Genomic DNA, 27,224 nt, shown 5'->3' with positions numbered 1-27,224 from the left:
TATGGTGGATTGATTTATTAAAATGGCAGTGGGACAGTCTCCCCCTCCTGTGATTATGTTCTGGCTCCGCGTACTACACTGACGCTCGGTTAGCTCAAGTTCAACAATGTCCTCCCCTCCTACACATTGTACGCTAATTCTTCCTTTCGCTACGCACGATTCATACAGAAATAGAAAAGTGACATCAGCGCTGCCCGTTGTAAATCAATATTTTTTTTGCTGCCAACCGGACGCCCACGCTTGGACACAGAAGGCGCGCTGCTCAGTTTCTGTTCCCGGGTTAGTGGGTTTGTATCAGAGTCCAAACCACTCAGTGACCCCTCCTCTCCGGGGGTCAAGTCGCTGCCTTTGCTTCTCGTCCTCCATGAACTTCTCCTGCATCTCCTCCACTGAGCCCTCCGTCACCTTCTTGTCCTTTTCGGGAAACAGGTCCGGGAAGGTAAACGTCTGGCCCTGCGCCTATAAATGCAACAACAGGAAACAAAATAATGATTAGCTAACTGTCCTAAAGAGAAACAATGCTTTTTTTTTAAATCAATGTTGAGGTGTGTTTTTGAGACATGTCATATCAGATTCTGTTGACAATCTTTGAAATATTGAAACTGAACAATTAAATATCACTTTTTTTCCTTTTCAAAATTGTACAAACGCTGTCAACGGCTGTGACATTGGGCTTCTCTCTCCCACATTTAATCCCTCTCCATTTTTTCTGGTCGTGATTTATTCAGAGGGAGAGGATAGTATCCATTATTTATTCCATACCAACCCATCTCTGGTCGTAGCTAATGCATCAGTGGTCCGGTGCAGTCTGTGTCAGCCATAAAGTACCGTACACTACACCCTAGCACCCACCCTCCCACCACCCCTCCACACACACACAAATGAAGGGGTCAGTGGGTGCAGTTCACATCATTAGCCTTTACCTCCATGGGCCTTCTTCAAGCCTCTGCCACCGGCCCCCAGCAACAGGAATTCACTAGAAGCACTAGCAATCCAAACTAGGGCTGCTTTAATATGGCCATTTAAGAGTAATAATAAATGTTATTCCAACAGCTGATCATTTAGATGATTAGTCTGTATTAATTCTTGGTTGTATACATTTGTGCTTTTTAAACTTGAATCATAATTAAAAAAGAAACATTTAGACGTCAATGAGTATTTTTTGTGACATTGCCAATTGGGGAAAAAGCAGCAGTTTGTGCAGAATAATAAACCTGATTCCAGTTCAAATTCATCCCATAAATGAGCAAACTGTCTGGGGTACCTCAAGGGTCAATATTAGGGCCAACAGTATTTATAGTATTTACCAATGTTACATGTAAATAGAGGACACTAGCTTATAAAATGTGTCATTTGCTTTATTTTGATTAATTTACTTATGATTTTATGACTGATATAGTGTTAAGTAGGGGTTGGTGATATACAAAAACAGAAACAAAAAATGTTTAGAGCCCCGATCATTAACCATGACAATTAAATTTGAATCTTTTTACGTGTCATTAAGAGGCAACTATAATCATTTTCTGCTCTTGAAAGTTCATACTAAAATCCACCTGCCACTCACCAAACGCGTGACACAGTTGTCTTTGAGTTGCACTGAAGCAACATTGAATATAATCAAAACATTATCACAGAGAAGTAAGCGTGTAAAGTCTAGGAATTTTCTTCTAGTCTCTTCAGAGCATAAATCAATATACAGAACATAAAACCAAGGCTTGCACATTCAAATAAAATGGTTACAAATGAAAAAATAGTTTAGGTGCAAGCGAAAATGGAGAATGCAACAAAAATAAGCAAATCATTATTAATTATTTCCAGAGCATTTGTCCTAAATCAAATCGTAGTTAACTTTGACTGGATAAAAGCTTCGCTAATATGCAGATTTGTAATGGATTTAGATCTGAACATGTGTTTTAACTTTATCGGCTTAAACTCTGCCAAATATGACAAGAGGTTTACAAAATATGAGTATTATTATATAAGAGTGTGAAAGGTGTTGCATAATGAAGCATTTTACATAATGTTATAACCGAGCCTTATGTCCCCACCACCTGAACGACTCTCAAAGACAACACGGCTTTCACCACACGAATGAGCAAGCACCTGATATGGACGGAGAGAAATGTCTCCAACTGATAATACCAGGAGAAACATACACATTATTGTATCATAAAGACGTCACCAATTAAACAATATTATCAGTTTTATATGCATTTGTTTTAACTACGCGTGTGCCAAAGTGTTAAGGAAGAGAATCGTAATCAAACCCCATCTCAGTTTATTTTGTCCTTGTAGGTTTGTGACTGTTGACCACAGCTACAGTACACCTGACCATCTGCGCAGATGGTCATCGAGGAATACTGCGTCCTAAAGCCAAGTCTATTCCCTCCAGGCAGTTAACTGTAGGACTTTCAAAAGAGGAACAGGAGACTAGTGTCTACTGCTGCACTAATGTAGACCACAGCGCTAGATCACTCACAGCAGCTGAGCCAAACACAATTAAATCCAACTTGAACCAACACTGTCGCATGACAATTCCCAGTTAGACAGTGCAGTGCTGGACACCTTGTGTATACACACGCCAGAGATTAATAATGGCCTCCGCGAGAGTGATTCACAAAAACAACAAAGACTTGAGATTGAAGTCAACAAAGCGCTAAGTCTTGTTAAACAAGTCTTTTTGTTGGCAGTACTGTGTGAGTGTGTGAGCCCAGCGTCTGCTGGACACATTTCCACAGTCAGAGTATGTCAGAGCGCGGCCTCAATGCATTCATACTTTTGGTGGGATACACACATATACATGAGCCCAGGGCAGATCCAGCCCCCGTGCCCTGGTCTAGTTACATCCTGTGTGCCGCTCCATACACCTGCATGTTGTACACACTGTTAAGTGATTTATGGAGAGGAGCAAAGCCTCCTCACTTATCATTCAATTATACTTATTTCTTCACAGACCAGGGAGAGTGGGAACAACAGTGGCACACAAGGTTAAGAGTTTGTCTAAGGATTTGGAAGATATTTGGTTTGAAAAACATCAAAAAGGGACAGAGAAAAAACAGAGCAGCCTAATGAAAGAAAAATTAAAAGAATATTGTAACAAGGGTTTACTCTTTTATTTGTGTGCATTAAAGCAACATTATTCACTTTTCTCACAACAGGAAATGAGAAGAACTGGTGGGGTGTCCTTGTCGCCAAACTTAAATTAAAATGTAATTTTTCATGTTTACTAGCACAGCACCATAAATGACATTAACAGGAAAACATTTATTACATTTTGTGCATCTTTATTAAGGCTCAGGAGTATTTCTCATCATAGTAATCTCATATTCAGAACAAGGATGTGTTTTTTTAGGATTAGGATCCATTTTCAACAGTAACATGCAGATACAAGTGATACGCCAGACATCAATCCGGCCTGCAGCCCCACAGGGAAAACTGGAAAGAGGGAAGTGAAAAGGGAGACGATGGAGCAAGATGTGGAAAGACACACAAAAGGATCTCTGTATTCTATCTGATTGACCTTTGCTTGGGATATGTAACCAACTGAGCATGCAGTCGCTGCTCAAAAACAGCATCTGGAAAAAACTTGGAGAGCATTTGTTTAATCATTTCCTCCAAAGAAAGTGGGAAAAACAACCCTTTAAAATGTACATATGGATGTCCGGCAATCCTGGAATACTTGTGAGATGAACAGAGGGAAATCCAGTGGTTACGGTTTCTTATATGTGACATTTTGAGAACTTGTAAAATTCTAAAGACAAAATACTTATTAATTGCTATGGCAACAGTCTGCATTTTTATCATTCTGAAACCCACGGATAGTGACTCAGGACGCCCTTTTATTATTAAGTATGAAAGTCATTGTTGTCCAGCTGGATGTGTTAAAATGTCTTTGACCCGTGGCTGAATAGAACATTAAGCCCACACGTCCTCTGCGAGACAGGACCTTACCCAAGAGTTTGCAAAGGCACTGACGGCAGCAAACTTTGAGAACTCCTGATAAATGACATCATAAAAATTAACATTAATATGTCAATTTCATCCTCAATCACAACTTTGTGTATGAGCAATGTGATTGTGTTTTGAAAGTAGTGAGAAAATAAATTCACTTAACCACTTTACCTCTATGCAAGCTTCCGTTTGGCTTGACCCAGTAATTTCAGAGATCTTAATAATAAAACAGGTCAATACATCTTCTTTGGACAGTTAATCAACATGTAAACTGCCCTACAACACACTTAAAATACGTCCAGTTTAGAATGTTATGACATCACATGAAAGCATTATTCTATGCGCCGAGCTTAAGTAGTGCATGTCAGCATTTCATGTGTTCTTTCCAAAATAGCCTCCACAAGCTCCACAGTCATTTGAACAGGTGCAAGCACTTTGGTGATCTGTTTTCTATGCTCACACACATACTCACACACCAAGGTGTCTTGGGTTGCATTTTTTCTTTTTGGTTCATTTAAGTTCACGCTGTCTAATTACAAGTGAACCGGGACTTGTAAACTGGAGTCAGATGGACTCACAAGTAGCTTGTTTATTGGAGTTTGGAAATCTGTCATCCAACAATATACATTATTACTAATTTGGACAGTTAGTGAGGGAGGGTGTTTCAGAACTTTTATAGTTCCACGTTTCACAATAAGTTTGTATTAGAACTAAGATATTATGAAATCAAACTGAGATTACACAAACACATAATATTAGATGCCATGACATTCAGCCTTTTAAACTTAATCTATTGGTTTCTGTTATTTCCGGTTTCAATTCAAGCTGATCAGAGCCAAGTCAGCGTTTGTTTCTGCTACAGCAGCTTTTTCACAACAACTCATCCTCATAGAGGTAGATCGATGTACACCGGAACTTACGGCTGAAGTATACTGTTTTTTAACAAAATACATTTGGACTGTCACACTGTAAGTTCATTCACATTTAAAACATTTTGCAAAACAATGTCATGAAGGCAACAGAGATGTAGTCAAATGCTGTAAACAGCTTGTGTAGGAGGCACTTGGGTGGGCCACACATCCACTCTCACTTTATCTCATTGACACACAATACTCTGCCCTGTTGTGGCTCCATGCAGACCCACTGGTACAAGCCATTCCAGGAACAGGCCAGTGGGACAGAGATAAGAGACAGAGGGTTTGGGCTTCTCCAGTCTCAGGCTGTAGGAGAGGTAAAAATATGTATATTTTCAACTAACCTCGATAATTCATTTTTCAAAACAACATGCACTAGGCCATAGAAGAGCGACAGAGAGAAGTGATTTTCTGTGTAAAAACAGATAAGTGGCAGTGAGTGGAGACCACTAACCAACAGCATCCTGCTGTGGGTTTGACTCAGGGTCACGACCCAGGCCCTCCCTCCAATTACAATGACATCTCCTCCAGAGCCAAGAAAAAGCCACACTGACTTTGGCTATGAATAATAGACTTTTTTTGAGCATGATATGTAACTGAATGGTTTTCATGGATGAAACTGGAATTTGAAAAAATAAGACGCCGTTTACGTGAATAACATTTCTTTATCCGTGTTTATGCTCTTGTCATTGGGAATAACAACAGGCAAAGAAGCATTTTCCAAAACCATCTTAAAAAAAAAAACTAAATTCACATCAATTTTAGATCTGACATAAAACACTTGTCACTCATCAGCCATTATAGTTTATGAATCACAACAGGCTATTTAGATGGACAAAGAGCCGATGCATACGGCGGCAGGTGGGCGAGCGAGTTATCAGATTTCAATAAAAAGAGCAGGGTCCATTGCAGGGAAGACCAGTGAATCCCTCATGTGGACACTGTATCTGCCCAGAGACCCACAGAGGACTGCATGGTGTCTTCATGTCCAGGCATGTCTGCAGTCGCCCGGTAACAGAGACCACGAGAACAGGTCAACACGTAGAAATGACTACGACTGGGATTTACTCACTAAATCTAATTCAGTCAGATATTTTAATAATGCCTTGTCACAACCGATCTCCGCATCTCCTCAGAACATGCTAAGTTATTAACAGCATTTGAGCAAACACAAACTCATGCATACTTTTGGATTATCACAAGGACGCACAAGTCAATAAGCAAATCATTTTTGATATGAGAACTATTCTATTTTTAAAGATCTAGATCAGCGCCTGGATCCAAGGTTTTTAATAATCGTGTAAATGAAAAAGGAAGTTCGAATATTAAGAAAAAATATTTGGAATGAGGCCTGTCGCGATGACAAAATACAGTACGACATATTGCTGAAGAAAACACGGATGATAAACGACAAATTTATGCCTCTGACACAAAACTCTAAAGTAGAATTGTGAACAAAAGCTATTCTAAATGTACGATATGGTTAAAAAACGTGAACTGTGATGAATAAATAGCAAAACGAAACACTGGTAGTTAGTTTGTGTCTACGATTAGTTATTTATTCAACTGTCTAAAGCTCAAATTTTATCGTAAAACAGGAAAAACAACAAAGTTCCCCGCTAGTACAAAAAAAAAAAATCCCCAAGATGAATATTGACCCCTAAAAATGACTGTTCCATTAAACGTATATGGAACGATAACTCGAAATATAATGTTTATCACGACGGGTCTATTTTTTTGCTTCATGGCTTCACATTTTCATCAACATCTATTATTACACTTGGGCTTTGTGACTTCATATCACCGCCGCATTGTCCTAATCGGATCACGGTACTAACTAGAATATGTTCCCCGGCGGAGGTCACCTTATTACAAACAGGCTACTACTCCCTTTGTTGGACTAGACCCGTGTTGAATCATAAGGCAGTTCACACCTAAATGTCACATTTTGACCGGCCACTCTCATTACACACATCCACACAGATAAACAGCTGTTCCCCATCATTATCCCCTCCATCTATGTCAGTAGCACCCCGCCCCCACAATGCACCCCATTTCTCTCTTACAGCACATGTAAACAAGTCCACATATACAGACCCCTCCCCCTTCGCTTCCACCGTGCACCTTCCACTCCCCCAGTCCATACCACGCCATCCCGGCTACAAACACACACACACACACACACGCTCAGGACTCCTGGACCGGCCGCTCACCCGACGTGACTGCCCATTCTACATAAACATCCATCCAGTCATTGGCCCGGCGCCCCCCCCACCCCACCCCCCACCCTTGGCTGCGAGGAATGCTGGGACCAGCTGGTGGAGAAAATAAAAATGAAGAAGCATACCAAAACAGGAAATGCATCAGCAGGGGCCTATCGGAGGGCTTTATCAGACCAGTGGCAGCCCTGCAAAGAACCTGGGTGGCGCCGAGTGCTGATTGGCTGATCAAAGTGGCAGCTGTGTCATTAAAGGTCAAGAGGTCAGGGGTAATCAAGAAAGAGAGGTTACGAGGCTGTGCTCAGTCATGTGTGTGTGAGAGAGAAACAGAGCAAGTGGATGGTGCGGTCTGGGGTCTGTGTTTGCCTGGTTATCTAAATAAGGGCAACCTGGAGGAAACAGGGAAGGAAATTAGAAGGAAATAGATTCTGCTCAGACAGATAAACTGAAAACAGCCAAATAAATCAACATTTGGATGAGAAAATCCCTTCCACAATGTATCCATTTAAAAAATCATATTTACACGAGAAAGCCTTAGGTATTCACCGGAATAATGTGGGAAAGCGTTTACTAACAGGGAAGACATGCCTGAACTAAAGCCATTCAAAAAAAGGTTTGCGTGTGAGATTCCAAACGGAATGGTTAAAACCGGCTCTGTTCTCTATAATTCATGTTCGCTCTCCACTGAGCTCTTATGAAACCTACACACACGTTTTTACTTAGCAGTAGATTTTCCAAATCAGGAGACACATAGGGAGATGGAGGGCTTTTCAGCTCAGCTTGATTGCCAGGAAAAGCTGCTCATTTTATTAGGCTCACAAATAGTATACATGTACACAAGCATGTATACCTCTGGACACATGTCACATATATACACATGTATATATTTATGTGGAAAACTGTCATCTTCATTTATAATAATGTCATCTTTAATCAGTTTATTTTGTATTAATCCCTCATGAAGGTTAAAGCAGGTGAACACATTTTTATTCTCCACAAATCATGTATTAAAAATGACCCCATTACATTATATTTGACAGTGAAACTGAATGAATGTGGCGTTATTCTGTGCTGTTATTTACATGTTAAAATGTGTGTCTGAATTGGTTAATAAAACATTAATAAAGAAACAATAACTTGTGATATTCAATTGGCTAATCTATGTTTTGGGAAATGAACACATGCGACTGAGAGAGTGCTCAGAAGAGGAAAAACGCAAATGTTAAAAATGTTAATTGGTGTGATAAGCAAGGGTGAGGCAAAACCAGGAAGGGAAGGAAGCTCAGAGACAGACAGAAAGACTAGACTCTGTTTGTTTGACAGTTCAAAAAGGAAAGGGGGGGAAAAAGTTGATCTGTGTGTCACTCCCACAGAACTGCAGCCTACATCCAACATCCCAGGAACCCCCACTGCAAGAGTTAGTCAGAGAAACAACCATGGGGGATCCTGTCTGGTACCACTCTGGACTCACAGTGACTTACACAGGCCTATGGGGTCTATTGTTAGGCAACACAGAGTCACAAGCACACATCGGGACGACGGGAACTCTACGGCAAAATGTTGCCATCTAGTGGCACGTTAAGCTTCCATTTTTGGAAGGGTCGTCCACAGCAGTGGGCCAGCCTTTTTCTGTTAGTGACCAGTATGCTGCCAGAGGACTGGGACCACACAATCCTTCTCCTGCCTGACAAACTACTGTTATACAATAAAAAAGAAGAGAAATATTAAGTGAAAGATGTTATAGAAGCATTTAACATGACACATCATTATAATTCAGGCTGTTTAGTTGGACTTCTTCTTAAGGAATCACTGGGGAATCTGTGTCCTGACCCCTCAGTTATGAATCAGTGTTATACAGTGTTAACCACCTTCCTCAAAACTGTCACAAACCTCTCGTCTTTCATAGTCTTTATATCCAGTTAGGAGATCCCCATGAACTGTGTAAAGGTTGAAAAAGCAAAAGTTGAAAGAGCAAACCAGATGCATGGGGATCGGGAGGCTACATGACTAAACAGTTGTACAGCAGCTGGTCCAGCCCAATCTTTTGTTTTCCTTTGTGGTTGTTTTTGATATGAGATTTTGCTTTGGGTTTCTCTGTTCTAACTCATGCACCTGGATTCTGCCGTATCATAAGACACAGAGCCAAAAGGTCTCGAAAAAAACAACACAAACATGTAGAATATCAATGTGGCAGCAACCAGATGTTTGTATGTTAATGGTCAATGTAAACTCTTTCACTCAGCCCCTTTTTTCATAACCGGTGATGAATGTAAACCCATCGCTATCTGTCAGAAGAGAACACTGTATAAAATGTATTTATAATGGGACTACGACGATAGACTGGTTCAATATCTCACTTCTTTATTGAACTTTGATACGGGAACTTTGAATACAAGATTTCATGATTGTCTACGTCTAAAAACGTCACGCACGAGAACTGAAATGGGGAAAAAGGTATTATCGGTTATTTTGCTTCCCAAAAATAGAATATATTTCAGGAACATGAAAAAGTGCAGAGATTGGTGCCACTAATGCACTTTAATAATCTGGTGATAAACATTTATAATCACACCTGCTCCTGTTTTTATTGTTTTAAATGGATCTATGTACTTGTTTTGTTTGTATTTTTCTGTATTTTAACGGGGTGCTCATGAAGTCAGGTGCTCTCATTGGGCTCTCCCTGTAGAAAAAAAAGATAAATGAAACATCTGCGAAAATATAACGATGATCATCCTAAACTTTCCATATGAATCAAAATGCAGTAGCCTTTTACGTCCATCGAAAACACATGAAAATAAGTGAAGAAGAACATCGTGACCACTCGAGTGGCAGCATTATTGTATTTGTAAACTTAAGTGTCTGCTTCAACAGCTTGCACTGTGACATCACCCAGGACCATCTGTGTGCCTGCTTTGCCTCCTGCTGCAAACGTTTTACTCAGTCGCCTTACGCACGCTGCTCTCGCTCAAGAAAGTCAGCTTTGTCCACACATAAACTTCACTGAGCGTGGAGAGATTATGTGGACCTTGTCAGCCACACCCCACACACCGATGTTACAGAGACGAGTATGTACTTCCAGTTAGAAAGTGAAAAGAGACTGGTGCTAATGCAGTCTGGCTGTTTGTCTATGGATGGTTAGATTAGTTGTATACAAACTGTCAGATAACAGTTTAAAGTTTACACAATAAATGATGCAACAGCCTACAGGTGCCTGGGTGTGCCTAGCAGAGCCCAACACTTAACACAAACTTCTGTGTTCTGACGCCTCCTCAATATAAACCTTTGAAATTCTTAAGTCATTAATGTCCAATGGAATTCTACAGCAATGCTGCCAATATTACGAACAGGACAAGTATTTTTTACACACGATAAGAAGATGGAGCAGGCCCCGAACTGAACGCACTCTGCACAATGTCCTACAGTACAGCAGGAAGGATCATTGAGAAATGCTGAGAGCAGTCCAATCTCCCATTCATATATTCAGAGCAGCTCCCTCAGGGAGCTTTCAGCATGCACTCGGAGCACTCAGCCTGTGAAGTGCTGCAGCTGGCACCAACCAGTACAGCTCCAGCTCCAACCAGTACAGCTCCAGCTCCAACCAGTACAGCTCCAACCAGACCAATAGAGCTCCCGCTCCAATCACTACAGCTCCAGGTTCCGCTTCAACCACACCAGTACTGCTCCAGCTTCGACCAGTAGAGCTCCCGCACCAACCAGTCCTCCTCCAGCTCCTGCTCCGACCGAACCTCACCACAGCCTTTTCAATTACATGCAAAGAGTACCTTATCGTAAATGTTTGACTGACAATAATGAGGCTGCACAATGACTATAATTTCAAAGTGCTTTTCCTTTTGTGAAAGCACTAGCATGGATTTGCAGAGGTTTTAGGAGTAAGTGATGGTTAAATGGAAATGGGGCATGGTGCTCTTCAACAGTGAAATGGTAGTAGTAGTAGTGGTTTGAAACAGCGAGCGCTGTTGGCGCAGGGAAACGGTCCGACTCCAAGACCACCAGTCCCTCTGACACAGGGCCAAACACGAAAGCACTCTGATAAAGTCAAGATTTTCAGTTTGGACCACAGTCTTTGTCAGCCCACCGGCTGCAGCACTGGGCCCACTCTGGCCCTCCCCCTGATCACTGTTCTGGCATGACTCCACCATGCCCTTAGTCACCTCCCCTTCTCACCCCTGCTCGCCCCTCACACTTTCCCACACACCGTGTACATTTGACACAACCAGACGCTATCTCTTCCCCCTGGAACCCGGGTCCCCCTAAGCCCGAGGAAAATGGCCGTCACGGAAGCCCGCAAACGGGAGGCCTCCCATTAACCGCAAACCAAGAGAAAGGAATGAAAGGGGGGAGAGGGCGCATAAGCACACGTATTACTGTGGCAATATTAGCTTATGAAGGGAGCAGGACTTGAGCAGGGTGTATGTGTGTGTGTGTGGGGGTGTGTGTGTGCGTGTGTGTGTGTGTTGGGGGAGGTGGAGGGGTGTATGTGTGTGTGTGTGGGTGTATGTGTGTGTGTTGGGGGGTTGGGGGGGGCATCAGCCCACAGAACACTCTCTCACATGTGGAGTCAATTAGGAACAATCTTGTTTTCTACCCACCGCTGCAAAAGAAAAGATGGTTTCCTTTGGCTGTGTGGACGATAGGGTATATTTGTTTCTGCTCGTGGGAGGACTGACACATGAACGTACACTGACCTATACAGCATCCGGAAAAATGCTATATGATTTGAATTTTTATTTTTTTTTTTATTGTACTGATAATGGAAAAAGGCAACGTAACATCTCTGAAAACTCAGCTATAACTTAGAAAATAGTATCTGGTTTTGTAAGAGCCCCACGTTTTCCCAACAGATTTATGTTTGTTTATTTAATTTTATCAGATTTTTCCATGTTTCAATATTTCTTCTCACTGTAAAATAAAGAAGTTCCATGACAAGTCCATAACACAAATGGAAGAGACATGGGAGAAAAGTGTCCTCTTTGTCAGCGTCATCACATGCAATTTTTGATCGATTTATTTTGTCTTTTTTTTCTATTTCTAAGGGTTTTAGTATAGATTTTTCCCTCCAGAGTCCGAACTCCAAACCACTGCTGCCTGAGGATTGGCTAGGGCCTTGTCGATTACAAAAATCCAACCATCTCATTGACGATTAAACGCGACAAACTCCCAATCTCGCCATTTTTCGATTAACTACCCTGCGCTAAGAGGAAGTATTCATTTTAATAGTATAATAGCTGCTCCGTTTATGCTTCATTTTGTGCTGATATCACTTTTACTTTCACTGTTCGTTCTCAGGAGTTGTAGTTCCAAGTTTTGACGGACGTATCTTTCCATCTAAACATCGAAGAAGTGTCTGTTCTTGATTAAGCGTAAGATAAAAACAGGAATACAGACCAGGAGGCTTGGAACGTAATTAAAATAAATCAAACTTCTATTTACAAATTGCATGTTTAAACTTGTGAACAGTATCAAGTCTGGGGAGTGTCGGTAATAACCAATCTTTACCAATTTGCCAAGTATATGCAGTTCTTTTTTAAATTCCAGTGTGTGAATGTTTTAGTGCTCAGCTTCAAACACAAACATGTCTGTCGGGAGAGTTTGGAAAAAAACAGTGACAACACCACAGAAAAAGGCCCAAAGCCATCTGTGCTCCACTCTATTTGTTATTACTGCCACAAAACAACCAAAAGATCGAATGAATAAGTCGCCACTTTCCGCTGTGTACTAAACACAATGACCTAATGCTGTTCAAAGTCTTAAAGATGAGCGCACAGGAATCAAATCATCGTAAAAAATATAACATCTGTAGACGCAACAGTGAGTAACGTCGCGCTCACACGTGGAGAAGAAGCCTGCGAATATGAACCCACCTCACCTCACGCTCGCTCCTCTCCATTTCAAGGGCAAAGTGAGTTATAAAAAAAAGATTTGCATTTAAACACAAGCTGATATTGAGTGGGTTTGACGGAGACGGTTGAGCATCCGTGTTGGGATGAGGGGAACGGAGGAGGAGTGCCCTGTGTACGTGTGGGGAAAAGTTACCACCGACCCATCTGTATGAGTGTGTCTGGGGTTTGAACGATGCTACAACACCCCAAATTACGAGTTTTTTTCAGAGCTAGCACCAAAACCCTTTCCGTGCAAACACATTTTTAAAGCTAATAACAAAAAAATTCTCTTCAACGGTGAAAAATTGACATTATTTAGATCGCCTTCAAAATATAAAGTGAAAAGCATCGAGCTACCTATTGTTAACTAAACAAAAGTTATGGAGTTTACTTACACATCCCTCATGTTTGGACCCTGTTTACCTACGCAGAGTGCTTTATAAAGGAGGGCAGGTCCACTTACCAGCTGAACATAGGCCACTTTGTAGTCAGGCTGCTTGACTCTCTGGTTCAGGTGATTCCTCTTCTTATTGGAGCCTAGAGAAAAGAGTTTTACATCATTTATTTGCAAAACCTCAGATAAAACTAATTCCATAAACTGTTATTTATGTCGAGCAGATTAATGAACACATGTCTCCAGTCCACTTTAAGCTCGAAAAGGAGTGGGAAGAAGAAAACGCATTAAAAACCCACCCCATATTAAAAGTATTAAACAACATTCCGTTTAAATGAATACTCCACTGTTCTATTTATGGATATTTACACTATTGTTTTATGGTTATGTAGAATAAATAAACTTTGTATTGGTTAAGATGCAAAGGCTACTGCAATTGGAACCAGGCCTTGGTAAAAACGGAGCAGCGCCCAGCCATTCTTCTAGAAACCACAAAACTGCTCAAGAGTGTCCTCAACCTCAGGTATCTAACTATTAGGCAACATAACGCAGAACTGTTATCATCAGTGACAGAGGATAAACACGTATCAGTTTCATGATTCTAACATTTCTCAACAGGACCACGGTGGTCGAGTCAACAGGCCCCGAGAGAAACTGCCATCGCCATGGGAACCGTTTATGACACGAAAAACAAGGGAAACATTCCGCTGTAATGAGTCATTTGTGTGCGGGTGCACTGGTGTGTATTAGGATATAGTGTGTATGTGGTACGCTGAGCCAGTAATCACCCACCAGACAGCCCAGTGCCCAGGGAAAGCCCTGCGCACGGCTGTAAAACGCACCTCTACACCCTTTGGCAAAATGGAGGTCCTGGTGGGTGGGAGTGCGTTTGTAATTATTAAGGGATTGTTAGATTCCTAAAACTGAAACTATTAAATTATACTTCGAAGGCAAAAAAAGAACAATATACAAACAAATAATATATCATCATTGTATCAAGTACAGGCAAAGCTTTCATTCAGCATTTGCAAACCCAAGCACAATTTCTCCCACTTTGAGATTGTGGTTTGGCAGCGAGCTATCACATTACAAATCCCTGGCCAGAGAGGTAACTATGGTAACACCCTCCAAAATACCCACGCCGCCCATGGATGGAAGAAAGGGTCGTTTGCTCCCCTCGCTGTTCTGTTGTGTCTTTACGTTGCCAGTCAAGAGGAACCCCTGACGCAGACAGGGATACCTTCTGTGACGTACCAGGGATCAGGGGCCCCGGGTTGCCCATTCTCATCTGCTCAGTACACACTCCTTTCCTTCCACTCGCAGGTCCTTGGGTTTGTTCCTTAAACCTGCTTTTATACGGACACAACCCTAATAAACAGCATTAATGGGTATACCAGGTTAGGCCAAGAGAGGCGCCTCTCTTCCCTCTCTACCAGAGTTATGAGGGGATCCTCGAGGCCCCACGGCTCCATGCATCATCAGCGTGTGCTTAATGATAACCATATGTCATCTTCTTTTGTTACCTATTTGTAATAGACTGGCAGAGAGCCCCCAAAGTCTACAAATAAACAGTTTCCTCTTCCTATAAATAGCCAACATAATAATTAAGTCAGTGACTTAACAGCAGGGCTTAAAACTGCAACCGCTTTAGATGCATATTCACCCACAATTGGTTCAGTGTGACTTTGGTAACACTGTGCCATGTTCAACACAGACTCCTGCTTCACTTGTCTGTGTTCCCTCATCATTAGTTTACTCAAAGTTGTATTTTGATTGATTCATACATGAGAGATGTGGTATTGTCCTGCACTGTTTTCACCTATCCCCTGTCCCCGCCCAATTCCTTACACTTACAATGTAATTGAAATTATTTGACAAATGAAGACTGAGCGAGTGACTGACACATGTAGGGTTCAAAAATCACGTTTCAAAAATAAAAATGTTCATGAAAACCCAATCCTTTTTCCTGTGAAGAGGACGGTCAGTTCTGCAGGACTGAACAGTTCAGTGGAACTATTTCCATTATTTAGCCGTTTTAGAGCCATATTGTGGTTTAAAATGAACAAAATGTAAAATGATGATATATTTATATTAGGGTTCAACATAAGCACTTGAAAAAGCATAATAGGTCTTCTTTAATATTAAAGATTATTACTTCTTAATAATTGTATTTAAAAGTATAAAAAAGTATGAAAAAATAGACAAATATTTCATTGACTTTGTTGCTTTTAACCATGCATCTTGGCAGGATGCGTCCTAGTCCTCCAGTCTGTATTTAGTTGGGCACTTTAAATGCCACTGTAAATTCCATTGTAAATACGTTTCAGGTTCTGTGGGAAGCACAAAGTAAGAGTGACATTTTATGCATGCATTTCAGTGCAACATCAGCCCTTCAGCCAGGGGCGGATCTACTGGGGTGGCACTGACCGCGCTGACCAGTCTGGACATCAGAAAAGTCTGGCAAAAGCTGCAGTCTACAGCAGCAGCCTCACTGTCGGCTCCATCTCTCCCTCTCACTCATTATTCCACCCTCCTCTCCTGTGTCTGTGAGCTCATGTGCACCGCAGCCAATCAGAGGCCAGTATAAGGAGACGTGCAGCTGCGTGCAGCTTTGGGAAAAGAGCGGCATTTACAGACAAGTGGTCACACAAACTGTGGTCATATTTTGTAATATGAAAAAAGGCAAAAGTCGTGGCTATAAAGACTAGTTCACCAAAGTGCACATAAGTATGAGGACTCATGCCATCAACTCAGGAAAGAGTTTATTAAACCTACGCCACTGAGCCATAAGTCACAGGTTTGGAGCTGTTGACAGAATCTTGACAGAATCTACCTTTGCAGGGATGTAAAGAAGACACGTGAAGAAGAAATGTGAAGAGGACGTGTGAAGAAAACATGTGAGGTGAGTGTGTGCCTCTGCTGCTGCTTCTCCTGTACCTCATTTTTACGACAGACGTCATTTACTGAGACTGACGAGCAGTGAATGAAGTAAATGTAGGATACGTACCTTCAGGTCAATTAACTACCTATTCCCTTAAGGAGATTATTAGTTTAGCTGTTACCATTTCTCCTCAACAGACCCAGTATTCACTGAAATACCAGTGTCTAAAGTTATGTAATACAATTACATAATATATGTGGAGGATTATTTTACCGCAAGTCTAATTAGTGATTGTGAGGTAAAAGCAGCATTTTCAGATTGTTTCAGTCACATTGTACTTCTGTCTGTGATATAAAAGACAATAGGTAATAGCTAATAACGTTGATGTTGGTCATTAGGAGGAGGAGGAGGAGGAGGAGGAGGAGGAGGAGGAGGAGGAGGAGGAGGAGGAGGAGGAGGAGGAGGAGGAGGAGGAGGAGGAGGAAGAGGAAGAGGAAGAAGAAGAAGAAGAAGAAGAAGAAGAAGAAGAAGAAGAAGAAGAAGAAGAAGAAGAAGAAGAAGAAGAAGAAGAAGAAGAAGAAGAAGAAGAAGAAGAAGAAGAAGAAGAAGAAGAAGAAGAAGAAGAAGAAGAAGAAGAAGAAGAAGAAGAAGAAGAAGAAGAAGAAGAAGAAGAAGAAGAAGAAGAAGAAGAAGAAGAAGAAGAAGAAGAAGAAGAAGAAGAAGAAGAAGAAGAAGAAGAAGAAGAAGAAGAAGAAGAAGAAGAAGAAGAAGAAGAAGAAGAAGAAGAAGAAGAAGAAGAAGAAGAAGAAGAAGAAGAAGAAGAAGAAGAAGAAGAAGAAGAAGAAGAAGAAGAAGAAGAAGAAGAAGAAGAAGAAGAAGAAGGGTAAAAAGCTGCAGCAGGAAAAACAGGAGGAGAATAATCTAAATGCAGGTGTTTAGTTGTATTAGCCATGTAAAAAAAACTGAATTACAGAATTAGATTAGCATATATAGGTGGTAAAATACATTGCCACCCCTGAAATAATCCTTGTCCTTGTTTGCCATCCCTTGATTTTTTTCTCTCTCTTTTTTTCCTCTAGATCTGCCCCGACCTTCAGCAGAATCAATATGAGCTTCATCAGTCATTCCATTAAACTGCCATGTGTCTGTCGCCAACCCTAGACCCAAAACACCAATACACAGTAGACATTGATGTGTTTGTGCAGACGAGTGGACACTCACCGTACTGAATCCTGGTACGGACTACGCCCACAGGAACATTATAGATCTTCTCCAGGTAATTCTTCACATCATATTTGGTCATCCTGTACAAAACACAGAGGGGAATAAGGAGGTGAAACAGGGACCCACAGTGGACACAGATGCATTAAGGGTTGTGTACCAATACTACAGCACAATGCCATTCAGACGAGCATAAGAATGATGAAGTTCACTCTCAACCTTTATAAACAGTATCGTATATTGCAACAGAACAGAACCTCCCATAAACGTAAACCCATATTTAGCTTTTATTCTCTTAACCATAAAAGGCATAAAGGAGAAATGTGAGTGTTCATCCAATTAGTCTACACGTATCGATCCTGTCCAGTGAAACCCTACACAGGAAGTGAAGCTAACAGCAGCTGAGGCTAGCTCATAGGGCAGCAGTGGGAGCACACTGCTCCAACCAGAGGAAGAAAGGCTTTTAACTGCTAATCAATCTAGACAATTGGATTAGTCTGGTACAGAGCACTTCCCAAATGCGTCTGACAAAGTGCTTTATAGTGACGCTGGGGACTGGCATGATGCCTTGGATATGGCTTCTATCACCAGTTATACTTTTGATCAATTGGGCTAATGTATTGCTTCCTTCATTTTTGAAAAATCTACCCAAAAACATGACAGCTACAAGCAAGAAACGAGATCAAGAAACTCACAAAACTAACATCAACACAGACCAGTCATTTGGCCTTGAAACAGCTCCAGCACAAGTTTCTGGTTTATCGTCATATTGTTCACAGTTTGACTAGAACACGCAGTGCGGAGGGAGCATTACGGCCTCATAATCGTAATGAGGGTTATCAAACTATTGGCAGCGTAGACCCATTTGTATCTTTTCAAACGACTTTAAGAAACAAGAGGAAGCATTTTCATAGATGTGGCAGAACGCTCAGCCCCGCTCTGGGTGCCAGCGCTCAACCAAACACGACACAGTCATCGGGGTTCTTGGGATCAAGGCAGGCAAAGAAGAGTGATTACTGAGTGAGCGGAGGTTTCCTAGAAAGCAGAGGCAAGGATGAGAGCCCACGAAAGAGAGGGGCAGCGGTCATTTCCCTGAATCATTAGCAGAGGAAACACTAAGCCTGATAAATGAGGGAAACGTTTTCTGAAGCTACAGCCTTTTACCGCTGCAATTATAGTTAGCTTAAACCCCCGAAACATCATAGATCTACACTGCAGAGACAGATTGCACTCCATGTAAATCTGCCTAGTAATTTTTGGCAATAACAATATGGTTATGTCTAAACAAAGCAAGTTCTGGTCAAAATACACTACGACAACCCCTCTCAGCCACGAAACGGGAAACCAGTCTGAGGACAGGCCCTGGGCAGAAAGCAGAGGAGAAAAAGGAGAAAAGGGTGTACATAAACAAGGCGTTGATCTAAAGTTAGCCACAGGGTGTGGTGTTTTCAATAGTGATGGAGGCAACATCTGATCATCATCCCAAGTATAAACTGCCATCTGACAAGCTAACCTTTCACTGCTCTGTAAGAATGAAAACGTGTCTCCGCAAACAGCCGGAGCTAAAGGCATCGTTCCTCAGCAACTGGTGTATAATTATACGCAAACACATATGCTACAAAGTTTCCTGGCCTAAGACGATGAAAGAACTCCAAACACAAAACCTAGAAGGCATCAAATGACGCAGGGGATAAATTAGATTCAATTATGGCGTGTTGTTGCTGAGCAGGTTTAAAATGGGCACAATGGCGGTTCTGTGAGTGATCCTGGAAGCAAACATTTGTTTTCTTCACAAAAGGAATGAAAGAACGCCTGTTGGGTTTACAATTGGGACCACGTTTATTTGTGAAACAGTTTTCACAGAACACAAAAATATACTTACGAATACTTTTGTGTAAATTGATATTTTGGTGCAAGTTACACAGAAGAAAAATCATCTCTCATGGCCACAATATTAAACCATAGAGATTTTGTGTTTTTGTAATGTGTAATCAGATCGACTGATAAAGGTTTGTGGTTAAAAAAAAAAAAAAAAAAAAAAAGGGTTTGGTGGGAGTTTGTAGTAGAGTTAAGGAAAAAAACCCACAAGTGGTGTAGTAACGTTTTTGTATTCGTCACTGACACTTTTAAATCTTCAGTCGCTCCTATAATTCTTAAGTTACACTCACCAAATTTTAGCACAAGGTAAACTGAACCTTCTGAGATTTTTGGAAATATATATGGTTATAATTGTTCACTTACACTTGAACTTATCACTACTTAAACTAGGGGTAAGTAAAAATGACCTAATTTTTAAAGATAATGTTTTTTAAGTGTCCACCGTTTTCGTTTTCGCCCTGAACAGCCCGATCCAACACACTTTACATAACATCTAAAGCATTTCTGGGCTTATGTCTCTTATTTGATCCTCGATATCACGTTTTAAGTCGTTTATTAAGTCGTCTGAGGTTTATTCACAAACACCTTTTCTTTAAGATCGCCCCACAGGAAGAAATCAGGACTAGTCAGGTCTGTGGAGATCACATACTGCCCCCTGTCTTTGAAAAACACTTATTATTCCTTTAATGGCGTTTACGCTCGGGGCATCTCTGGGATTAAAATGTCGAGTTTGACCCACGTGACTCAAAGTTCCACTGTACAATGAGGGGTCGTTCCTCGGTGCTGTATTTACTCAGATTAATGTCAGAAGGGTCGTTTAAATGCTCTGGAAAAATTAAATAAAAATATATAGAAACAAAAGACTTCAACTGTCAGTGTATAAAGCTTTTTGTGTATTTTTAGGCAGCAGATTGACCAAAACGAAACATCTGCCTGTGCTAGAGATTTTAAGCAAATAGCTGATACGCTAAAAAGCCCAAATACCTGACTATACATCAATCTATCTCTGGTATGTAGGCTTTTCTTGGGGTTACTAAGAGTTTACATAAAATCACATATTTTTACACAACGGTTATCTGACAGTTATGCTAATCTGCCTGTTGAGTTCTGTCCAGATGAGTCACGTTTCAAATATGGTGAGTGTATTGCACAATGTGAGTTCCAGCAAGAGTCACTGCTAATTAGTAATCATTATAACCACATTAGATAAACATACTGGGCGTTGTTGCTACTGTTCTGTTCTGTACCGAGATGAGCATCGGATGAATCAATGGAGAGAGTTGTTTGTTTTGCAGCTTATCTTTAAAACACAAGCACATTTTTTTCTATGTACATATTGTGTCGTGTAGGATTCACAGAGTGTAGTCTTTTTTTCCTAGAAGGATAAAAGATTGTGTAAGAAACAGCACATTCATTTGTAGCTACTTAAATTGTCAAAAAGTTCACTTAAAGAACTACCGTATTTTCCGGAGTATAAGTCGCTCTGGAGTATAAGTCGCACCAGAAAAAAAAGCATAATAATCAAGAAAAAAACATATATAAGTCGCATTTTTGTGGGAAGTTTATTTGGCAAAATCTGAGACCAAGAACAGACATTTTATCTTTAAATCAAGTTATAATAATAAGAATAAAATGTGGAACAACAGGCTGAATATCAGTACATCACGCTAACGTAACACATTTATATTTATTCAGCTCCATGAAGCACAGACAGAACTGAACACGTGTCTGGTTTGTTCACGTAAGATATTAACAGTTAATCAGATAAATAAAGCAGAAAAAACAAGCAATAAGTTTACTCTGGATCTCTCTGCAAATCAATAAATCCATTGAATTCTTCGTCCTCGGTGTCACTTCTGAACTCAGTCAACTCCAGACGTAGATGACGCACCAATAACAACAACAATAACGAAGATGGAAAACTTTATATTTTAATAATTTCACATATAAGTCGCACCCCCGGACAAACTATGATAAAAAGTGACACTTATAGTCCAGAAAATATGTTAATTCAGTTGTGCTTGGCCAAAACGCCTTAAATAAGTAGCCTATTATTTTGAAAGAGTTTTGAGAGTTTAAATAAATGATCCAACATTTCAAGAATTTTGATTGACAAATTCTACCATAACTTGAATACTTTTGTTTTTGATTGTTCACCAGCCCTCCCCTAAAATGTATAAAAGTTAAAATAATAGACAGCTAAATAATAGACAGGCAGCTTTTAAAATTTAAATTAATTAATATAAAGACTACCCAATTATTTTAATATGTAAAATATTTCAGTTTATGGCATTTTAATATTTATTACGCCTCAAAATTAGCTTTAACATTAGCATTAGGATAGCAAAAGAAAAGTTTAAAATGTCTCAACTGGACAAAACGTTGTAGGAGTGAAGACGTTTCGCCGCTCATCCACGCCGCAGATTTTATAGACATTTTATACTTTTCTTTTGCGACGGATCAGACCCAACACAGAAGTTTCCTCTGGTGAAGTATTCATTTTATTTGTGTAGTTTTTAACGTGTTGTCAGTCACGTCCACCCGCGTATCTTTAAACATTTATTCATTTCACCGTGACTTGGCAAAAACCTCATAAAGATAAAACTGGACAGGAAGTCGTGACGCTAACAGTGAGGTGACCGGGCGTCGTTGTGCACACACAGCCTATTAATTAAATTCAGTATTTTTAATGATAATGACAGGCTTTTTCACAGAGAGGCTGACAGTTAATCCCGTATCGGTAAAAGCATGCGGTCTGGAGCAGAGTTCAGACTTTAGATCATAACATTTTACAACTTTTCGCCGCGCGCCAATGACATCAAAGTCGTTTTTTTGTTTATGTTCAGGAAATGAATATACTGAAAGCGATTTATTACAAAGATCAAAATAAGCAAATAAAATATCTACAATCAAAGCCCTTTTATATTTACGTCACCTTTTTAAGTGTGTCATAGGGTAAAGCGTTCCTAAAAGGCGACAGGCACACACGCACGACATCAAAGTAAGCTACGTCAAAAGCGGCTTAGCGGTGAGAATGAAACAGGAGAGCCGTTTTCTGCTGCACATGAAAGGCAAATGAAAATCACTCCTCATTGTCCGGCCCGCTCCATTGTCAGGTTGGGGCTTGATTGTGCGCACTCACCAGCCGTAGCCCTGCCCATCGGAGGACACAATACCGACACTAGAGTTGCTCAGCGCTAAGTATCAAGATCATAATGGCTGGTATTGTTTGGTAAAAAAGCCTCCGAGGAACCCAAGCCTTAAAGAAGAGACAGTTGAGAAGTTGATTGTACGAAGCGGCGTGTGAAGCGTGATTTTGTTTGTTTTTTGCGGAGGTAATAACCCAAACGGATCAAAAAGGCAGGTCATTTCAAGTCGCTGACGTCTTATTAGAGAAACGAGAGACTTCAGAGTTTTGTTACTCCGTTAGCGCCTAAAATGTCAACTGGTGCTAATGAGCTTGGGAATTCACTTGTTTTTAAATATAGGCTTTGGGAAGATGATTTTTGGAAGGAATGCGCCTCTAAATTTAAACATCCGGAAGTGGGTTGCTTATATTTTGAGTCACAAAAGGCAAAGATAAACCTGTCACGGTATGAAATTTTGAACTGCGATATATTGATCAAGACAATACAGACGATAAACGATAATACAATAACCCTAAAGCAGCACCAAAACTATTCTAAAAACAGCAGGAATAAATGAAAAGTAGAATGAAGCACTTAAGTATAGGCCTGTCACGATAAGAACGATAGCGATAATATTGAAACGAAACCATACAGCAAAATTATCCCCTCAAAACGTATTCTAAATGTACAAAATCGTTTAACAAAATGTATTTAAGTGAACTGCAATACATAAATAACAGAATGCAACTCTTAAGGATTTGGTTTGAGTCTATAATGAGTCACAGAAGTTCATAATTCAAACCTCTACAGCTCAAATCTCATCGTAGAACAGAAAAATAACCACATCAAGAAAAAGTCGCCATTTAAATATAAATACTGCCCCCCAAAATGTATTGTTCCATCTCACTTGTACTGAATGATAAGTTGATATAGTATTTTTTGGGCCTAACCTACTTTAGTCATTAGTTTATATCTATAATGAGTCATAAAAGTTATTTATTCAACCCTGTACATCTCAAATCTTATCATAAAACAAAAAAATACCAAAATGTTCCCTTCTTGTACAAAGAAAAACTCCCCACAATAAACCACCAAAACGTATTGTTGCATCTATCATTTACTGAACGCTAAGTTGATTTGGTAATTACCGTGACAGGCCTAAGCAAAGAGCCATAACGTAACTCAACTGCTGTGTAAATGAGGAAAGTTTAATTCACTCTAAAGTAGAATAGTGAGGGATCCTAACTTGCTCCATCGTTTTACAATTACAGTGTTCTTTCCTTTGGTAATATTTTTGTAAATTAATTCAATATTTTGGCTACAGTCTCCCATGCCACCAACACAAAACATAAGGAAACAGCTCCAAATTATTTGAGGCGTTGGCAGCACTTGATACACAACTTTCATCTCAGTGCAGAAACTTATTATGGCAACTGATTTTACAGGTAGGGATGAAAAAGGGGATTTTTCTTTCTTAGCCTTAAGGTGGTTTGGATGGTCATCATTATCAAAGCACAGAATTAGGTCATGAAATAAATTAAATAAGTGTTCCTTTTGTCTGCTTGTTGGCCCGCAGCCACAGTCCTCGTGCAGAAACCCTGGCATACGTGGGTGTAAATACAGAAATCTGATGATGTTTCTTCAAGAACTACCAGCCTCGCACAAAAGGTCTGGTAACAATATGAAGACAAACAAATAACTTCCCTCCTCTCACAGGTAGAAAGGGAATTACAAAAGAATACAACCCAGGTGTCTAAAACAACAAGTGCCAAAAGGGGATTGGTCTCTTGGATTCAGTGCAAAGGAAAAGCACAATAAACAGTAAAGCCTTGGGTGGGACGGAGTGAATAAAGAGAGAGCCAGCATCAAAAAGCAAATAATAACTGATACAAGAAAACAAGACTGAGCGTGACAGATGAGCGATGAGAACTCGAGCAAGGTGTTTGAGACAAAACGTCACTATTTGTTATTACATGCATGTACACAATACTTGTTCTCATTAGAAACAGCTTACCCACACACTTGACACCGCCTACCTAACAGAGCTTCAACTCCACTGCTGTAGTGAGCTCATCTAAAGTGGGAGTCAGATACTACTTGTTTGTCTGTGTGTGTCAACTTACAACTCACGTCAGACACAAAAATCTGTAAGACGCATGCAATTTCCAGACACGGACCTGGATTCAAACTTGAATTTTTTAGAGTTTAGGAGTAAACAATGATTGCTCTTCTAATTGAGGTATTGCGTGTTACGAGGAGGCCGAGTTCTGGGAATGACCAAGGCTTGATATAAATTATTCTTCTGCCATCTCAGACCTAGTATCCTCTGGCGCTTTTAGAAATCAATGTTGTTCGCCGATTCTGTGTGGTTAAAGTGTATGTTTCTGTGTTATCTGTCCATATAAATGCTCAAATTTATTCCTGAGTCTGTCCTAAAAACGCTAACTATCTAACTAACTAACTAAAACTCAAAGTAAAATCCAACCAGCTGTGTTATGAGCAGACTAACAAGCACACTTTTGACCTCACCTTTCTCCTGGCTCCCCATGTCAGCCTTTCACCAAGCATGGCCAATAAAATCAAGACAAGCACTAAAATGCTGCGCTCTCACAGGCTGCACTCTAAGTCGGAACTGGCACGCCATCTCGTGGACAAATGCAAGGACTGCACCAAAATACAAACGTAAGAGAGTATAGATAATAGAAGGTCAAAGTAAAGGACCTTCACTGGCCAGTTAAAGGTGCACTATGTAGCTTTTGTGGTGGTGGGGGGGGGGGGTCTGTCACCTGCTCCATGGAGATGTTATTCATTTGCCTTTAATGTTCCACACAGTAAAGCATTAAACATATCGACCTTATATTTCATAATAGGCGTTTTAATTGGTCTAAATATACTTATATTGGCCGTTTTATTGGTTTAAATATACTTTGAAAGGCATGCATTGTTACAGTGAGCAGAATTGACTCTCCATAGATCTGACTCTAACCTGTCCTGGTAGCTCCACCTAATGGGAGATTCTATAATTAGGTGAACGTTTCTTGTCTGCTGATTGTATTTATCAGTGATACAGTCATTTCCTTGAACCAATGATAGTTTTTACATTGGACCATCATCATGACTTTGGGAACAATTAGATAACGTGATGGCATTATTGTTTTAATCAATCTATATATTAATCAATATTTATATATAGATATATAAATAGCATGCTATAGATAGATCAAGTTGGACTTCATTTATGGGCCCCAAAAACATATTTTAGTAGAAAGCTTTGGCAAATAAAATAAATCTAAATGTAAACAAAGACTGACTTGAGTGTTGAATTATTTGTATATTAAAAAATATTTTGCAAACTAGGTAACGCCTGAGATAATCCTTTAGAAAGCTGCAAAGGTTGAGTCATCGAGTCACAAATACAACACCACAATGACGCCTCAGCCTTCTGAGAGCGATGTTTGAAAAGAAACTACTCAGGTTTCTTATAAAGATTAATCCTGTTAACTTTTAACCAGCTGGATAATGCACATATTTGTATAGACATTAGATTTTAGATTTACTAACAGAAATGGAATGAGCCAATAGTAATATCGTAATAGTAATAATGCCAACATTTCAAGCTCATGTTCTGAGCGCAATAATAAGCACAACATCCTGACATATAACTGTCAGCTGTGACACGTCGACTGGGCAATGGCTGCATAGATGCAATTTTAAAGTCAGTGTTACCCAAATGACAATAATGAAATTTAGCCATTGTAGGTTTTTGGCTTTTAAAGAAAAATACTAAGAGTTTTCTTATTCAAAGTGTAAAAGTCATTTCATTAATGTTCAATAGAATACAGATATCAACAAACACATTTCACATATTATATATTGTTTTTATATTTTTGGATCTCAGTAAAATAAAATGCTGTGGTTAATTTCCATGTCCATGATACTGAATCAAGGATAAAACTTTATTTTTTTTTTTTAAATAGAAGAAACACTTACTCCATTGGAACACGAAACTGGACGGTATCAGGAGGCTGCTCTTTCCCTGGTCTTACAAGTCTCATAAACCAGTTGGGTCTGAAGATCCTGAGCTGTGGGTTACCCAGCTGATACAGAGGGTACCTGAGGAGAGACACAGAGTAAATACAGAGTCATTTCAGTGAACACCTCAGTCTAAACATGGAGGAACATTCTGCACACTTGGCACTGACATAATCAAATATGTAATCTACACAAGTGCAAACAAGCTAGAATATTAACACGCTGTGCAACGGAAATGTGGTTAGATTTAGTGCAATTCACAATAACTGTAACTGTAATGTCAGACCATCAGTTTGTATGTCATCCATGCACTGCTCTAAACATGCTAACCCTGTGCTAAGCTACTAGTCAAAGAAAACTGTTGTGAGATATACACATATTCCTGGACATATTCCAGAGATGCTCGGGGCTGAACACATTCACTCTAAATAAAAGTCGTTTTACTCACAATAACCTGCTGACGGGCATGTTTGCTGGTGTTTGATGCTTGTTTCACATTAATCATGAGTCTTATTTTCCTGTTTCAAGGTGGTTGTTGTCAAACGCAGCACGTGCACACATGTACTTCCGGGTTATCCCGCGCATGCGCTGTGGGCCGCCTAACGTCCTTGAGGTGAGTTCATTCATTTTTTCGTTTTTATTTTGTGTTTAAATTCCAGCCTGACTTTGTCCACACTGAGAGTGTTTCATTTAGAGCCGAGCATAT

The 27,224-nt window shown here is 40.2% G+C and overlaps 1 protein-coding gene across 1 annotated transcript; it reads right to left on the bottom strand.

Annotated features, from left to right (window-relative positions):
* mrpl23 (mitochondrial ribosomal protein L23) lies at window positions 1-27,099 on the bottom strand. The gene is made up of 5 exons (XM_033968141.2): window positions 26,967-27,099; window positions 26,477-26,599; window positions 17,481-17,563; window positions 13,448-13,521; window positions 1-459 (listed from the first exon to the last, which is right to left on the bottom strand). Exons 1-5 carry the CDS (start codon window positions 26,984-26,986, stop codon window positions 295-297), a joined length of 465 nt encoding a protein of 154 aa, XP_033824032.1. The 5' UTR covers window positions 26,987-27,099; the 3' UTR covers window positions 1-294.
* Between the last annotated feature and the right edge of the window lie 125 nt (window positions 27,100-27,224).

The sequence above is a fragment of the Periophthalmus magnuspinnatus genome, chromosome 6, assembly GCF_009829125.3.
Source record: "Periophthalmus magnuspinnatus isolate fPerMag1 chromosome 6, fPerMag1.2.pri, whole genome shotgun sequence".
Lineage (NCBI taxonomy): Eukaryota > Metazoa > Chordata > Actinopteri > Gobiiformes > Gobiidae > Periophthalmus > Periophthalmus magnuspinnatus.
Note: the sequence above shows the minus strand (reverse complement) of the source record. Positions and strands in the feature narration are given on the sequence as shown.

What these genes read in the sequence shown, in the direction of transcription:
- mrpl23 (XM_033968141.2), bottom strand. Translation starts at nt 26,986, where the DNA reads ATGCCCGTCAGCAGGTTATT. An exon ending in CAGTTTCGTGTTCCAATGGA is followed by an intron (nt 17,564 to 26,476) that starts GTAAGTGTTTCT and finishes TGTTTTGTACAG; the next exon opens with GATGACCAAATATGATGTGA. An exon ending in CCGTACCAGGATTCAGTACG is followed by an intron (nt 13,522 to 17,480) that starts GTGAGTGTCCAC and finishes TCTTTTCTCTAG; the next exon opens with GCTCCAATAAGAAGAGGAAT.